At 48.4% G+C, this 17,941-nt stretch overlaps 1 protein-coding gene across 1 annotated transcript in view; it reads left to right on the plus strand.

The window, feature by feature from the left end:
* Window positions 1-17,941, plus strand: part of LOC141981943 (uncharacterized) — a 38,647-nt gene that overhangs the window by 13,608 nt on the left and 7,098 nt on the right. Inside the window, exons 7-12 of the mRNA XM_074943560.1 lie at window positions 1,203-1,259; window positions 3,580-3,972; window positions 7,782-7,908; window positions 9,047-9,163; window positions 10,535-10,789; window positions 13,827-15,087. Of these exons, the coding sequence (XP_074799661.1) occupies window positions 1,203-1,259; window positions 3,580-3,972; window positions 7,782-7,908; window positions 9,047-9,163; window positions 10,535-10,789; window positions 13,827-14,926 (2,049 nt within the window). The 3' untranslated portion in view covers window positions 14,927-15,087. The remainder of the gene's footprint in view (window positions 1-1,202; window positions 1,260-3,579; window positions 3,973-7,781; window positions 7,909-9,046; window positions 9,164-10,534; window positions 10,790-13,826; window positions 15,088-17,941) is intronic.

Raw genomic sequence — 17,941 nt, forward strand, 5'->3', positions numbered from 1 at the left:
ACGCACGGGTGACCCCCAGGACCTCTCCCCTGCCCGTTGCCGATTTTGCCCCGACAGGGGTTTGCTGAGCTACTCTGGGGGACAGCACCTGGTCGCTGAAGCCCCCTGCGCCCACCGGAGTCAGGCCGCTGGCGGCCGCAGAGAGCGGGGCGCCCCGCCATCGGCCCCTCCGCACCGCCTCGGGCCTGCGCTGCCTCCGCCAGGTCCGTGGGCCCCCGCACGCTGCAGAGCCCGGGGGTGCGGAGGGACCGGGACTGGGGAGCCCAGCGTGCGGGGGGGGGGGAGGGTGTTACTGGCGGGTTGGATGGTGTCCCTGACCGACCCGCTGCTAGCCCACCTGCCGCGGGTCAGCGCGGGGCAACGGGGCAGCGATCGCTGCTCCGCCCGCACCGGGTCTGGGGCGTGTAGGAGGGATCAGACTGGTCCCGGAGTGAGCCCCGAAGCCCCCTAGGGAGGTCCCGCCGGGTTCCCGACTCCCCGAGGCAGCCCGTGGCGGCACCGCTGGCGGGTAGCCGCCCGGGGGGAGACAGCGCCTGGTACAGCCCCTTGGCCGAAGCAGCACGTTGTTAATGGAGGCTGAGCTCCGCCCGCGATCCCCTGACTCCGGGAGCCGGGGCTCGCAGTGCCCCCCCCCCCCCCGCCCGGCTGCGGGGGAAGGGGCGGGGCTCGGCAGCCGCCTGCCCCGCGGGGGGCCCCTGCGCCGGGCAGACGTGGGGAGGCGATTCCCCGCCCGGCCGGGGCCGTGCGCCCCACCCGCCGCCAGGGGCCGCTGCCGGCCCCGCTGCCCGGCCCGCTCCGCCCCGCACGCAGCTCGCGGACCCTGCCAGCGAGGCCGCGGCTCCCGGCTGCGCTCGCTCTGCTCCGCCCGGCAGCGGGGCCGGCCCGTGGCGAGGAGGCGCCGGGACTCTGCCCAGCCCGCAGCGGCAGCGGAGCTCGGGCTCGGCCGGGCCGGGCCGGGCCCCGTTGGGATCCAGCCGCGCGGCTCGTCCCCTCAGCGGGGCGGCGGGCGAGTCTCGGCGTGACTCCCCCGGGTCCCTGCGGAGCAGCCGCGCCCGGCCCTGCCCGCCCCCAGCCCGGCCCGCCGGCGGCGGCAGAGCTCCGCGGGCCCCGAGCGCCGCCCCCGGCGGGCGGGCGGGGAAACGCTCATGTCCGCCCCCGGGCCGCGGTGAGGGGCGAGCTCCCGATCCCCCCGCCCGGCCGAGCTCCGGCGGCGCCTGGGCCGGGAACAAAGGGCCATGGCCGAGCGGGCCGCTGCCCAGGTAAGGGCCTGGCGGGGGCCCCCGAGCGGGGCGGGAAATCGCCTGGCGGGGGGAGCCTGGACAGCGGGCCCTCGCGAGCTTCTCCCGGGCCTGGACCCCGGGAGCCGGCCCCGCGGGGAGCGCGGCGCTGCCCGCTGGCTCCTGGGCAGGGCACGGCCCGGGCTGGACGCTGAAGGGGCAGGAGGGTCCTGATCCCCCGGGCGGGAGGCGGGAGCAACAGTGATCTAGCTGGTGTTTCCCAGACACGGGGGGCAGCTCCGCTCCTGCGGGGCCATTTGCGGCTGGTCCGGGGAGCAGGGAGCGGGGCTTTGCTTTGCTTTGCTTTGCTCGCCCCGCTGCAGGGGACCGACCTCCCAGCCGGGCCCGCCCTGCCAGCAGCCAGCGCTCCCGCCTGGCTAGGACCGCAGGGTCGGGCTTCTGCTGCGGGGCTGGAGGAGAGCAGTTCCTACCCATTTGTTGTTGAACCATAACTCAGGGTATTGTGTTGCGCACACACACACAGTAGCATCGCAGCCGCCTTCCAGAGGTGGCAGAAATGAGCTTTATGGGACCTTGTGACTATTGGAGAGCCCCTCTCTCAAAGGGGAAAGTGTTTATGCTTAGTGATGATGGTTAATAATACATTCTCTTTTATTTCACAACACTTCAGGTGTTGAGCTTTTTTTTTGTTTGTTTGTTTCTCTCATAGTCTGGACTGGAGGGTTGAAATCCTAAAGTGTCTGTTGACTTGAAGCATAACTCCACAACCCCATTTCTGTGACTTATTTTTCACATCATAACAGATCTTAGGGGCTCTGTTTTGTTAGTAATGGCGGCTTTGTTTCTCTAGTTTAATTACTTGGATTTTATTGTTCTTTGTATAGCTACTTTAATCCCCCAGAGTTCAAAAGCTTTTCATAAAAACTAGACATATCTACTGGGATCCCTAAACAGAGAGACCTCTAGGTGGAATGTGCCTTCTTTACCAGTGTGTGCAAAATGTGTACACGAAGTCGAGGACAGGATATCAAAAATGACTGTATTAAACTAATTCTGTGGGTGAACTCTACGAAGGAGGAAAGTCCAGAATTCTCTTATTCATACCATGACTCTTATGGAAAGTATTAAGGAATGTTAAATGACTATAAAGAGTCAGGTCTCTTTTTTTCTCTCTCATCTGAAGGTATGTCTACGTTGCACACCACTGGCCATGGCTTGTAGGGTATGCGTAGCTGCACGCTGCAGTGAAAGGTAGGCTGCAACCACCCTGCAGTATGTAGCTACACCCAGCAGTGAAAGGCTTTAGCAGCGGGGAAAGGCTTCTGCAGTGAGGAGGTGCTGGAACCTTTCCTCGTGCCTCTTCCCTGCCAGAGCCTTTCCCTGTAGCTGGAGTCTTTCACTGTAGCGGGGAAAAACTCCGGCAGTTCCCTGCTGCCAGAGACTTTCCCCACTGTCTTCCCCCTGCCAGAGCCTTTTGTCACTGCAGAGATCTGCTGGAGCCTTTCCCCACTGTCTTCCCTCCTCCAGAGCCTTTCCTTGTGGTGGGGAACACTCCAGCAGCAAGGAGACCGTGGGACACTACACTGCTAAATAATAGCAGTATATACAAGGAGGGCACAGCTTGGCCTTGTGGAGAGCTGTGTAGGGTACAGCCATGTTTTTACTCTTCTAAGCAGTGCCTCACCATCTGCACTGCTGTTTTTAACTGTGCTGGGGGACATGTATTGTATGTATTCTATGCACTGCCATAGGGAGGGTGCAGTGTAGACATACCTTGAAAGATGGCACCTCAGTAGCACAGTGCCTCTTGAATTTCTGATGAATCTTTGCTTAGACATCAGTACAGAACCAAATCGCCAAAACCATTTCCAGTGGCAGCCAGGATCTCCCTTCCAGGTTTTCCTCCTGAGAACTGACAAGACACATCCCTTATTTTGTGTATTCCAGTGAGAATGTAACCTAAGGATGGTATAGGAGTGAGCTTCTTAATGGCTTCAAATCCATACTGTGACTCTCAACAATCTAAATACTACTTAAGAGTCTGGCACACATAGGGAAAAGGGACTACAGACATATAAGAGAGTGAAGTTCATTTCCCCTTTTCTAATCAAGTAAAAGATTGAAAAATAACTCTTCCTTTAGCTGAAGTCTGTGGGTCCCTTAGATATGAGCTGTAACTGGACATGTGCACTGACTGCTTATGGAAACCCATGGGAATGTCCCCATAAGACTTAAGATCCAATAGCAGGTATTGCTAAGAGCAGGAGACTCTTGCCCTGTTTCACTCTGTAGCCGACCATGTGACCACAACTCCATGTCTAATGTCTGTCTTTGCAAACAGGGTCCAGAACTGGATGCAGTGACACAGTGCCCATCTCCTTTGCTGCCTCCCCTTGTCCCGGAACGAACTTCCGAAAGAGAAACTCAGACTGCAGAGATTTCCCTGACTGTTGTGGCAGCAATTCAAGCCGTGGAGAGGAAGGTGGATTCTCATGCCACGCGGTTGTTGGATCTGGAGGGGAGAACGGGGATGGCTGAGAAGAAATTAATAGACTGTGAGAAAACAGCAGTGGAACTTGGCAACCAGCTGGAGAGTAAATGTGCCGCGCTGGGAACTCTGATCCAGGAGTATGGGCTGCTGCAGAGGAGGCTGGAGAACATGGAGAACCTGCTGAAGAACAGGAACTTCTGGATCCTGAGGCTCCCCCCAGGCACTAATGGAGAAGTCCCCAAGGTAACAATATCTCAGCTAGTGCTGGCAGGGAAGACTAAATGTTCAAACCAGTCTCTAGAGCTTTGCATGCAAGCTCAAGCCTGCAGTTTGGGTGCAGAATTAGAGGCACATTTTACAAGTGCCTACTGCCGACTAGAGAACAGTAGAGCATATACTGTGGCTGGAGTCAGGCGTTCAGGGGAGCTGGGAAGAAGTGAGCCCTGGTGAGAGTTAATTGAACTAGGAGCTCAAAGCAATTCAGAAATAAAACTGCCCCTTAATATTTTCATGCCTCTTTTCCCTCTTTGGAGCTGTTTGTGGGAAGTGGATCAGAGGAGAATGTCCCTGTTATGAACAAAAATATTAACATAAGAACAGCCAAACTGGGTCAGACCAGTGGTCCATCTAGCCCAGTATCCTGTCTTCTGACAGTGGCCAGTGCCAGGAACTTCAGAGGGAATGAACAGAACAGGGCAATCAAGTGATCCATCCCGTCATCCGCTCCCAGCTTCTGGCAAACAGAATAGCCATTGATGGACCTATCCTCCATGAATTTATCTAATTCTTTTTTGAACCTTGTTCTAGTCTTGACCTTCACAACATCCCCTGGCAAAGAGTTCGGCAGGTTGACTGTACGTTGTGTGAAGAAGTACTTCCTTTTGTTTGTTTTAAACCTGCGGCCTATTAATTTCATTGAGCGACCCCTAGTTCTTGTGTTATAGGAAGGAGTAAATAACATTTCCTTATTCACTTTTTCCACACCGGTCAAAATTTTATAGACCTTCTATTATATCCCCTCTTCGTCATCTCTTTTCCAAGGTCTTGGAAATCTCCCCTCATATGGAAGCTGTTCTATACCCCAATCATTTTTGTTGCCCTTTTCTGTGCCTTTTCCAATTCCATTATATTTTTTTTTAGATGGGGTGACCAGAACTGCATGGAGTATTCAAGATGTGTGTACACCTTGGATTTATATAGAGGCATTATGATATTTTCTGTCTTATCTATCAGAGGGGTAGCCGTGTTAGTCTGTATCCACAAAAACAATGAGGAGTCAGGTGGCACCTTAAAGACTAACAGATTTATTTGGGCATAAGCTTTCATGGATAAAAAACCCACTTCTTCAGATTAAGCTTTTGTGGGTAAAAAACCCACTTCTTCAGATGCCTCATCTGAAGAAGTGGGTTTTTTACTCACGAAAGCTTATGCCCAAATAAATCTGTTAGTCTTTAAGGTGCCACCAGACTCCTCGTTGTTTTTGTCCTATGTATCCCGTCCTAATGTTTCCCAACATTCTGTTAGCTTTTTTGACTGCCGCTGTACATTGAATGGATGTTTCCAGAGACCTGTCCACTGACTCCAGGATATATTTCGTGAGTGGTCACAGCTAATCTAGACCCCCATCATTTTGTATGTATAGTTGGGATTATGTTTTCCAATGCTCATTACTTTGCAGTCTGCTTCACTATCTTGAGTAATTTTTTATCATCTGCCAGTTGGGCTACCTCACTGTTCACCCCTTTTCCCAGATCATTTATGAATGTGTAGATCAGCACTGGTCCCAGTACAGGCCCCTGGGGGACACCACTATTGACCGCTCTCCATTCTGAAAACCGACCATTTATTCCTACTCTGTTTCCTGTCTTTTTAAACCAGTTACTGATCCATGAGAGGACCGTCCCTCTTATCCCATGACTGCTTGTTTTACTTGAGATTCTTTGTTGAGGGACCTTGTCAAAGGCTTTCTGAAAGTCTGAGTATACTGTATCCAGTGGATCACTCTTGTCCACTTGTTTGTTTGACTCCCTCAAAGAATTCTAATAGATTGGTGAGGCATGATTTCCCTTTTCAAAAGCTGTGTTGACTCTTCCCCAACAAAACATGTTCATCTATGTTTGATAATTCTGTTCTGTACTATAGTTTCAATCAATTTGCCTGGTACTGAAGTTAGGTTTGCTGGCCTGTAATTGCCGGGATCACCTCTGGAGCCTTTTTTGAAAATTGGTGTCACATTAGCTATTGTCCAGTCATCTGGTACAGAAGCTGATTTAAGTGATAGGTTACATACCCACAGTTAGTAGTTCTGCAATTTCATATTTGAGTTCCTTCAGAACTCTTGGATGAGTAGCATCGGGTCCTGATGACTTATTACTGTTTAATTTATCAATTTGTTCCCTAAGCTTCCTCAGATTTGTCATTTAAAAAGAATGGCTCAGGTGTGGGAATCTCTCTCACATCCTGTGCACTGAAGACTGATATAAATAATTCGTTTAGTTTCTCTGCAATGGCCCTATCTTTGACTGCTCCGTTAGCACCTTGATTGTCCAGTGATCCCACTGATTGTTTAGCCAGCTTCCTGCTTCTGATGTACTAAATATTTTTTTGCTGTAGGGATTTTTTTAAAGTAGGGATTTCTCAGATCCAGATAATTAGGATTTGGGGGTAATGGTTCATGGCTGGCAGTCTTCTTCCAGTAGCCAGACTTCTTCTTAGTGTATACACAACGTGCCTCAGGTGGCACGTGACCAGGATTCGTCATTGTATTTGGTCCACTGGCTGGATCATTAGCTTCCACGGCCAAGGCCGGGTACTGATGGGCAGTGTGACGTGAACGCTGATCCATGCCAGACTGATTCCTTGATATTACAAGTTCCTATTAGTGAGACAACCAAGCAACAGAAGAGAGCAGGTAAGGGGTGTCTGAGGCTAGGAAAGGGTGGCAGGAAGCAACAGGTAGGTGTTCTCTGGTGCCAGGCAAAAGGGCATAGCTGGGACTCAGGAGAAAGGGGACAGGCTTGATGTACTTAAAAATTGGTACTAGGTGAACAATGCAACCAAAGAAAAATAAAAGTTCCTTTAATGTTCATTCATATTTGCATTGACAGCTTTTGTACTTCACAGATATTTTAGCAAGTATGTTTACTGGTGGAAATGTCATTGAAAATGGTATTTTTTTAAAATAAACGTTGTTGCATATTCACAAAGACTATCAAATTTATAAGTGTCGGTACTTGACTGGAAACTTCATTCTGAATCATAGTCATTCAATCGGAACTGAAACAAAGGGCTGTGTGTCCAATCCAAACTGCTCCGTTCAAATACTCATAACAAAGTGCTTGCAAATTAGCTACAGCTTGGAATTATCTGCAGAAATAATTAGTTGGCAAATAACCTCGAAAACTGCAATCTGTTTGATGATTTTATCAGGTGGAATTCACCATATGAATGAATTATTATGAAATATTTGCCCAGCTCTGCAGAAAAGAGCTGCCTTTGTGTGTATCTGAAAACTGTAAACATTTCTGAATCAGATTTGTATAATAACTAGTGACAGTCCAAAACTGTGAACCTCAGGTCTGGAACAGAATTTCTCCAGAGTTCTGGAGCAATTGAACAGGGGGGTTTGAGGTCATCTCCTTCACAGAAATGAGGATCAACCATGATGCCTGATTCTGATCTCATTTAACAATTTGACGCACATTATAACTTGAATAATTTCAGTGGCCTTGGTCCCAGTTTATATTGATGTGAGATCAGAATCAGATCTGTGGGGTTTGGATAAATTCTGATCTGGATTTGAAGCCGACAGTGTTCAGAGCCAGGGTTTCAATTGAGGTACATTATATTGTGGAAATAGGAATCTGAGAATTGTTTCCAGATACACATGAGAATAGATTTCTGTGTTGTGGATTCTTCACCTCACTGAATTAGCTTTGACATCTGAGTGGGATGGAGAGAGGATTTATTCCCCTTTCACTGAAGTTAAGGAATCAGATGCCAAGATAAAAGTGTTGCAGAAGGTGCTAAGTGTGTAACATTTGTGATTCCAGGTGCCTGTGACATTTGATGACGTCTCAGTCTATTTCAATGAGAAGGAGTGGGAGAAACTAGACGAATGGCAGAAGGAACTGTACAAAAATGTGATGAAGGGCAATTATGAATCTTTGGTCTCTTTAGGTAAAGATCAGTTTTCACCTGTTATAAACGAACTTCAGAGATTTTACAGGCTGGTGGGTCAGCACATAGCGTCCTCAGTGCCTTTATGATTGAAGGTCAGCTCCGTTTTAAAAGTAGACTTAAAAATACTCCTCCTTTCATTGCTTTCTAGCTTTGGGTAGTGACTGGACATGTGTGTGTTCATCCCTTATAAATAAGGCTATGATTTTTTTCATGGAGATCATGGTAGTCACAGAATCCGTGACTTCCAGCGACCTCCGTGACTTTAGCTCCGGGGGGGGAGGTGTGTGCGGAGCACCGAGTGGCCCTACCCCCTGGAGCTCTGAGTGGGTGGCGAGGGGGGCCCCCGGAGCTCCGAGCACCCCCTGGAGCGCCAAATAGGACCCCACGCTGCCTAACCATTGCCCGACAGTGTGGGGACCCTGCAGCTGAGCTTCCCATTTTGTCATGGATATTTTTAGTAAAAGTCACGGGCTTCTGTGAATTTTTCTTTATTGCCCATGACCTGTCCATGACTTTTACTGAAAATATCCATAACAAAATCTTAGTCTTTCTTATAAACACTGTTAGGCGATCCTCACGTCAGGGCTGAGACATGCTGGCAGAGCAGCAAGGGAAAAGCCTGCATTGTTTGCTTATGCTGCCCCTATTTTCTGGATAAACACGGGACACGGGTCTCCAAAACTCTTAATCCAGTGCCTTTAAGGAATGCGGAGTTCACTTTAAAATGGTGCTTTGAATATAAAACCTGCTGTGGACATGCCTTATAGACACGTGCATTAATAATTAGAGGCTGACATTCAGCACTGACCTAGTGCTGTTCCCATTTAAGTTGGGCCACTGCTGAACTCCTCTGAAATGTCCCCCCCAGAAATCTCCTTTGCTAAAGGGTAGTTGCTGGTCATCGCTTCTGGAATATGGTGCTGGGGGAGAAGTGACTTTTATGGAAAATGGCGAGCAACTGTTCCTGTATGCAGATGCTTTTCAGATCATTATGATAAAGAGCAAGTGCCCTAAAGGGACACTGTCCAGCTGATTTCAGAGTCTGAGTTAAATGTAATTTCAGGTCTTATGTAGGAAAGGTAAGGGGAAATGTTGTTAAAGCTTATGGCACAATAATCTCTTTCTCACTGAATAGACTCTGCAATTTCCAAACCTGGTGTTTTGTCACATATCGAACAAGGAGTAGAGTCACGGGTCAGAGGGCAGCAGGACGCGGATGAGGAGAGAGAAATCCTTACTGACCCCAGTGCAGGTGAGTAGCAGATTAACGCAATGCTGAGTAAATGTATTAATTGTAGCATCTGAGAAGTAGAATAATGATATGGTGCAGTGCACATCGGAGGGGCACTGGTTCTGGGCAGAATGCAGAGTTCTACCAGAGATGGAGTAGAGAGAGAGAACAAGGGCAGGAGTACTCCCTTGCTGGGTTGCTACAGTGAGGGAAGAACACAGAGACAGTAAGGGGAGAGGGAAAGCACAGTTGGGGTTAAAGACAGTCTTAGATTCAAGGGAGCAAGGTTTGGACATGTAATTACTCAGTATCCAGATATAGGTCAGCCTGCAGAACAGTGACCCTCCAGGCTGTGGAGAGTCATGGGAACAGGGCACTGTAAGTGGTGGAATGACTCAGCAGGGAAAACAGTACAGCTGCAGTCAGCAAGGTATCTTCCTTGCAGGGTTAGTGCTTATAACAAGGAAAGAGAATCAGCTAATATAAGCAGGGAAATGGAAATGCTGGGGGTTCAGCCCAATCTTTCCAAAGGCCGCCCTTCTCCCCTGCCTCCCAAGCAGCCGCTCTTATAGCCCTTCTTTCTATCTATCTGCCTCTCCTCACTGTAGCATCTAAGCACCTCACAGTCACTGATGGATTTGTCTTCAGAGTATCTCTTTGAGGTAAGGTGTGCTAGTCCATGTTTTATAGATCAGGAAACTGAGGCACAGGATAGATTAAGTGACTTGTCCAGGTTAACACAGGCAGTCTGGCTGCCGGAGACATTGACCCCAAGTATCCTGAGTCCCAGTCCAGGGCCCTATCCATTAACCCATCCTTCCTAGCACGCCTCTCTGAGTGCACCTTTCCAGACTGAGGGGAAGCTAAGATGGGGTGAACATCCTGTTCACTGGGGACCAGGTGGTGTCTCTGCACCTTGTCCCATTAGGAGAGGTGAGGATTAGGGCAACCAGAATGAGCAACTGGAGGATCAGAGAGCGAGGGTGGAATGAGCTCACTGCATGGCCAAGAGGCTGGATATGGAGCTGCATAGAAAGGTGATGGAGGGTTGGGGTGAGATGGTCTTGGAGAAAGAGTTTATACTGGCTACCGGATTCTGGGCCCCCTGAAGCTTGCAGCGTTGGGATTTAGGAAGATCATTAACCCTGGGAATGTTTGAGGTGACTGAGGCACTACTAAAGACTTCTGCAGTAGTGGTTTGAGGTCAGGGCAAATCACCTTCTGCAGGAAAACGCAAAAATGGCAAATCAGCCCTAAAATTGTGGTGTCTGCAGTTCCACAACTCTTTCCGTGATGTGAATGCACTGTGAATCAGAAAAGGATTATTGCTAATGGTTTCTTATATCCCAACTCAGTGGAATGAATCATATCTGGGTTCTCTCTTTATTGCAGCAGGTATAAGGGTTGTGATCAAAACAGAGGAGATTCATCCTGAGGACTGCCCTGAAAACCTGGAGCTGCACAGAATGTTGGAACGATCAGAAGGAAGTTTCCAGAATCCAGACCAGGAAGCAACCCATGGTAGTCCGTATGGCTCAGTAACACCTCCGAGAAACCCCTCAGGGAACTGTCTGGACGAGTCCACCGAATATAAAACAGATTTCAGTGAAATCAGAAGAGTCATTGTTCAGCAGGGTAACTGCACAGGTGAGAGGCTGTATGTGCTGAATGTGAGAAAAGCTTTAGGCCAAGGAGAAGCCTTGTATTACATCAGAGGAGCAGAGCAAAAGCAGGACTGTATGAATGTACAGAGTGAGGAAAAGCTCCAGGGTACAGCAGTGATGTACAGTGCAGCAGAGAATCCATACGGGAGGGAGGCCCAGAGTCTGCCTGGGGGGAGGAGAGAAACTTTTAAGCAAAAGAACAGTCTTAAATCCCACCAGAAACCCATGCAGGAGGAAAACCTGTGGAAGTCGTGACCATGAGAGCAGCGGAAGTCACACATGAAGTCAGGGGACTCCAGAGTAAGGCACACCAGACACATATAGTAAATGTCAGAAACGTCTCTCTGAAGACCAGTCCTACTGCACAGCAGAGACTTCATTCATTAGGCTGTAACAGGTGACTAGCATGTTCCTGGTGGGGTGAAGGCTTCAGCCACATTTTGTGTCCTATTAGACATCAGAGACTCGAGAGTGAGACACCTTGCCAATGCATTGAGTATGAGAGGAACTCTGTTATATTGCAAAATCTTGTAAAATGCCAGCGAGCCCACACTACAGATACTCACTACATGGAATGGAGGAAAGCATTAGCCAACCATATCCGCTTCTCCATCACCAGCTAGTCTGCTCAGAAACTGGATCAAAACACTGAAGAAACTTAAGTGCTTCAGAGATAAACTCGGCTATCCCCAAACAATGCTTTTCCTGAGGATTTACCACACCCTAGCAGCCCCCTCTGGGTAGAAGAAAACTGCTGTATAAATACTATGAGCTAAAATAGGATTAAGGTAGAATTGGAAGTGTGTTCGGATGACTGTTACGTAGGAACTAGAGTTAAATCTTGTAACCTGTCAAAGGTCTTATTCCTAGAAGGCAAGGAATTGGGTATAAAGTTATTGGTGAGCTCTGCTAGGGGAGAGCAGACACCCAGACTATCTACCGGACCTATATGTATACCTTGGATGTTCTGTGCCATGTAGCGTGACTGGGAACTAATCAAATACCACGCCCAGTGGAAAGCAGAGGCTACCTCATACTTACCCAGAGGGGCCTGATCACCATGCCAAGTTTTCCAGGGAGACCCAGAGTGATGATTAACTGGGTCCTGTGATTAGTGCAAATATTTTCCATTCTGCTAAGTCTGTCTTGCTAATGTGGCCAAAAAGGAAAAGCCAGCCTCGTCATAGTTCAGTGTGGTCAGAGTGATTTCATCCCGTTTTGCCTAACACATCCTTTTCCTACAAGTGGGGAATGCAGAGGGAGAATCCTAAAACAAACCTAAAATGGATCAAATTGTTTTAGCCAAATTAACGTTACTGGAGTGCTCTGTCTCATCCAGGACTTTACCATCCAAAGTAAAACTTGGATGAAAGTCGTTGTGTCCCCCCCCATGCCTTGTAGCTCAGTGTTATGTGCTGCTTTATGGTATTTTGTGTTGCCAAGATCTCTCTGGCTTTTGTGAAGATCAGTAAACAACCCTCTCCCCCCCCCCCACACCCCTTTTTTTTTTTTTTTTTTTTTTTTTAAGAAACCTTTTCTTGTTTCTCTCAGTAGCTGGCAGCCAACTATTTATCTGGGTTATATGTGCATTCCTCTGTTTTCTTACCTATCCCCTACCGACACAAAGTGAATTGGAACAATTTTTGACCCTACTTTTAGTTAGCTTATTTCATAGATATATTCAGCTCCATCCTAGGTGATCCTTGATGCACGTGATGATAATTTGCTGCTGTGGTGGTGGTGGTGTAGTGCTGTCCTGTAGGAACTGAGCCGTGTCTCACTTACAAACCCTGACTTTCTAAAGTGTAAAAGCTAATAATAGCTTTGTTTATATACAAATGGCAAGACTGAGCCAGACTCCTGCTGCAGGACTTAAGGCTGGCAAACAAGCACTCTTCTCAGGTTGGGGTCTGCACAGTGTCATTGAGGATGCTTCTGATCTTGCTGAGAATGATCTATACTCAGCCAATATTTTATTAACAAGGGGATACCACAAACTGGTGTCCCTGAACTGTATGCCAGGCCACATTTGTTTCAGGACAAAGTGGGCGAGGGGATTGCTGAATAGATTACCAGATATACTCGTTCGTAAGCCAAATATTTTTGGTAAAATAGTGACGCATCAAAGAGGGGGGGTCGGCTTATAAACGGGTTTTCAGCAAAATTTGATGATTTTAAACTCTATGAAATCATTAAATTGACTATCTAATACATTGTCATTTTATTTACCTGGAGCATCTGCAGGCATGGAGCCCCTCAGTTCCCTTTGGCCGCGGTTTGCCGTTCCCAGCCAATGGGAGCTGCGGGAAGTGGCGCCATTGAGAGCTGAGGGGCTCCGTGCCTGCGAACACTCCAGGTAAACAAAACATCCCGACCCGCCAGCGGTTTACCCTGATGGGCCAGGAGCCAAAGTTTGCCAACCCCTGAAATGTAGGGTCGGCTTATGAAAGGGTCATACAGTTTTTACCATTTTTACTTATCCATCCTGGGGTGGTCGGTTTATAAACGAACCGTCTTATGATCGAGTATATACAGTAAATTTGTTTTCCCATTTAAACAAATATACCTCCTCATACCCAAGTGGGGAACTAGATAAGTTCATGGAGGATAGGTCCATCAATGGCTATTAGCCAGGATGGGCATGGATGGTGTCCCTAGCCTCTGTTTGCCAGAAGCTGGGAATGAGCAACAAGGGATGGATCACTTGATGATTACCTGTTCTGTTCATTCCCTCTGGGGCACCTGGCATTGGCCACTGTTGGAAGACAGGATTCTGGGCTAGATGATTTAGTTGGGGATTGGTCCTGCTTTGAGCAGGGGGTTGGACTAGATGACCTCCAGAGGTCCCTTCCAACCCTGATATTCTATGGACCTTTGGTCTGACCCAGCATGTCACTTGCTCCTAAAAACTTTTCAGGCAGTTTCCATTGTGTATCAAGAATGTCTTAATCATAAGAGGCTTCCTTTATTCTAAGCAGATGAAATTAATGATGTCTTGGTTCTCTTTTCAATTTTCCCAGATGACGGGATTGTGATCAAAACTGAGGAGGAGGATGATCCTGACACCCTGGAGCCATATGCCATGTTCTCAGGCAGAGCAGAGCAGCAGATTTTCCAGAATCATGAGCAGGGGACAACCTGTGAAGCTCAGTGCAGTTCCAAAATGCAACAGAGAAACCCAATCGGAAACAGGCCGGGGCAATCTACTCCCTGTGAAAGAGACTCCAGTGAAACGAAGACGGTCATCGTCCACCAGAGAAACCGCACCAGGGAAAGACCTTATATCTGTCCTGAGTGTGGGAAAAGCTTCATGCTGAAGATCAACTTTATAATCCACCAGAGGAACCATCTCAAAGAGGGGCCCTATGAATGTAATGAGTGCGACTTAAGCTTCAGGATCAAGCAGCAGTTTATCCTGCACCAGCGCAGCCACACACGACGGGGAGTCGGCCCGGCCCGACGTGTGGAGAACTTCAGAGACAAGCACAGCCTCAAGCCAGAGCCGAGAACGCCACCGGCAGGGAAACCCTATAAATGCACTGAGTGTGAGAGCAGCTTCAGCCACAAGTCGAGCCTCAGCAAACACCAGATCACGCACGTGGGGGAGCGGCCGTACACATGCAGTGAGTGCAGGAAGAGCTTCCGGCTGCAGATCAGCCTGATAATGCACCAGAGGATCCACACTGGGAAGAGCGAGATGTCCTTCATATGCCCTCAGTGTGGGAAAAACTTTAGTCGTCCCTCCCATCTCCTCAGGCACCAGAGGACTCACACGGGGGAGCGGCCCTATAAATGCACCCAGTGCGAGAAAACCTTCAGTGAGAAGTCCAAGCTTACCAACCACTACCGCATCCACACGCGGGAGCGGCCGCATGCCTGCACTGAGTGCGGCAAAGGCTTTATCCGCAAGCACCACCTGCTGGAGCACCAGCGCATCCACACTGGGGAGCGACCCTACCACTGCACTGAGTGCGGCAAGAACTTCACTCAGAAGCACCACCTGCTGGAGCACCAGCGGGCTCACACCGGCGAGAGGCCCTACCCCTGCACTGAGTGCACGAAGTGCTTCCGATATAAACAGTCCCTTAAGTACCACTTGAGGACGCACACAGGGGAGTAGGAGCCAATGGGAGCTGCCTCCAACCTGGGCATTTGAGTCCGGAGTCTTTGTGAAAGGAAGCAGTGGTGCAACAGTGTGTAGGGACCGATAATTTGATGTAAAACAAATGAAGCAAATAACATGCAGCAAAATTTAAAAAGAACAGAAAAAGCTAATTTAGGGTAAATATTCATCATAATGTACAGGATATTTTGCTGAAGTAGGACTAACTGCTTTTTAAATCTATTCCTTTTGATAATAAATGTGAAGTAACTTTTATTTGATACGCAAATTTAAGATTTCAGTTTTTTAAAATATATAATTTTGCACTGTACATCGTACCTTTTAATCTGGAAAATCCCAAAGTGGTTTACATGCCTTATACAGGGATTGTGTCACCTGCTGCCGAGATGCAGCTGCCCCAGGGTGGAACATGGCATCTCTTTAACAGTGCACAGGAATAGTACGTGCTCCAATCCCAGTCGAGATGATTAGTATATCCACACAGAAACTACAAAAAGGAATTTTGTATGGATTATTTAGATATAAAATGATAAAGGATGGCTTGCCCTAACAATGATTAATTATACAATACCGTGGAATCCCAGTCACGTTAAAATGGTCATGCCACCTGGAAGCCAGCTAGCCACCTACCTCTTTATTGTTCTGGGAAGATAGACAGTGTAAAGTGGAAATTTGTCTAGCTGACTGATGTAAAGACCCCTGCTCTTGTGATGAAAAGAATCTACTCAGTTATCCAGTCTGTCTCCCTGCCAACACATGATGTTCCCAAATGTGTTGGTCATTCTAATTTCAAAGGACCCAAGTGGTAAAGTTTCCACTGCATCCCTTGGCCAACTGTTCTCAGCTGCCCCATCTCAGCATTAGAAAGTTTGCAGATATACGTTAGCTCTCTAATGGGCTTTATTAGAGCATAAGTGGTCAAGGCCTTGGTGTTCTGTTTTACCTGAAAGAGCACTGCCCTCTTGAACACTGCACTGGGGCATTGGCTCAGTGCATGTTCATTCACTAAGGTCTGGGAGGGGAGGGCGGGGCTGGGAGATCCTCGGAGGAGCCCTCTCAGCGCTAGTTTCAGCACAGTGTTCAGAGTGATGTGGAGCCAGGTGCTGGTTACCCAGCACAGTATCCCTGTCGCGTGTGTCCTGCTGTGAATGGGAAAAACCAGCGCAGCACAGAGTGGGGTGGTTGTGTCGCAGGTGCTCTTCTGGGTGTGTTTGGCGTGGCTCTGAATCTCCTGCAGCCCAGGGTGGAAACAGGAATAAAGCCTTGGGTTGGGTTTAGGAAACACCGGTTTCTAGATCTGGTTGTGTTTCCCAGGGATCCACTGAATGGTGAATATTCAGGTATTGAATTTCATGTTATTGTCACACTGGAGTCAGTGCAGAGTGAGGGACCAATAGCTCTTCATACTGGGCTATAAACAATCCAGCTTTGTGCTACTGGATTGCTCCTTCCTTCCAGTGCCTTTTTCTGAAATTCTTACAGCTCTGTGATTATTCCAGTTCTGTCATCTCATGATTCTTGCAGTTCACGTGATTAGTGGCACCACATTTAATTTTATTGGCTTTGGTCACAGATTAAATCTAGAGAAATTTGAGCTGAAAAGTCGTATTAGTCTGTACAGTCCACTCCTGGGTGCCAACGTAGAATCCTTTCCTGTTGGACGAAATTCTCCCTTGTGCAGATGGCCAGCAACTGGGTGAATTAAGTAGGATTTAAGTGGTGCCAGTGCCTTATTCTGGCCTGACCACAGATAAATTGCACCCACTTGGACAATATGGCCAGTAAACCATGGCGTTTATTTCTTTTTAAAGCTGTTAATGTGGTTTTCAGACTAAATTGTGTGCTACGTAAAAATAAGCATCTCATTAGAGGTATCAATGTATGTTCTGTTTATATAAAATGTAATGTATTAGCTAGCTATGCACTGACTCTAAAGTGCTTATGTGGCCCCAATTATCATAGTATCTAAGTACTTCACAACCTGTAATGTGTTTATCCCGTCACACCCTGTAAGGAATTGAACTCAGGTCCTATATGTGCTAAGCAACAGCCCTAATCACTGGACTGGCCTTGCTTCGTGGGCCCTTACAACTTGATTTTGCAATAGAGCATTGTATTGGAAATTGCAGTGGTACCTCCCTCCTGCAAATTATAATACCACATATTTCCTCTGGCTATTTTAATTGCGTGGCTCTAATGCTTGGAATTCTCTTCTTCCAGATAAAATACAAGCATTCTGGATTGAGAGAATTTAAAAAGTAACAAGATCCGCTACAAAGATATTGGGAACCAGTATAAACCCGGTCAGGGATATAGCAGTCAGGGACTGTCTCGGCATTTGAACTATGGACTCTGCTGGGTGTCCATACTGTTTGGCGACTGGCCTGTTCTGTGAGCTCTTCCCCTGTGCAGGGGGTGCTGCTCATGCCCAGAGCTGAGGAAGAATCTTCTCTGGGTTTTGCTTTAAATGGCTACCGGCTGGGTCCCAGGCTGTACTCTGTCTCTTCAGCATAGCCCATCGCCTAGCGAGGAGAAACGGGGACTGCCCAGCCCAGCATGGGAGAGGGAGTGGGGAAACACTAATGTCCACCCTTGTGCAGAGATGAGGGGGTGAGATCTGGAGTCCTCCTGCCCCACTGAGTTCCATCTGCATCTGGGATTGGGAAGGTGGATCCTGGCTGAACGCGGGCTCCAGCTCAGGTGAGCGATTTAACCTGGGCTCTGAAAGCAGAAAGCTGTATTGTCTCAGAGGCTGTAGCAAACACAGACTTGTGTGTTGTCCAGCTAGTAGAAAGGGACAGCGCTGGCCTGTGAGTATTGGCTGTACGTGCAACACAACTCCACTCACTGCTGGGGAAAGACAATTGTGTTGTACATTCCAGGCTGCTTCCAGGCTGCATACATATTCTGTTTTAATGTCACGCTTGGAAGGAGGTTTCCTTTTTCCAGACTGGTAATGCTTTGAATTAGGCCAGCCAACCCAGGGGATGTCGTCGTTTCACTCTCTGTATT

Source organism: Natator depressus, chromosome 2, assembly GCF_965152275.1.
Source record: "Natator depressus isolate rNatDep1 chromosome 2, rNatDep2.hap1, whole genome shotgun sequence".
NCBI lineage: Eukaryota > Metazoa > Chordata > Testudines > Cheloniidae > Natator > Natator depressus.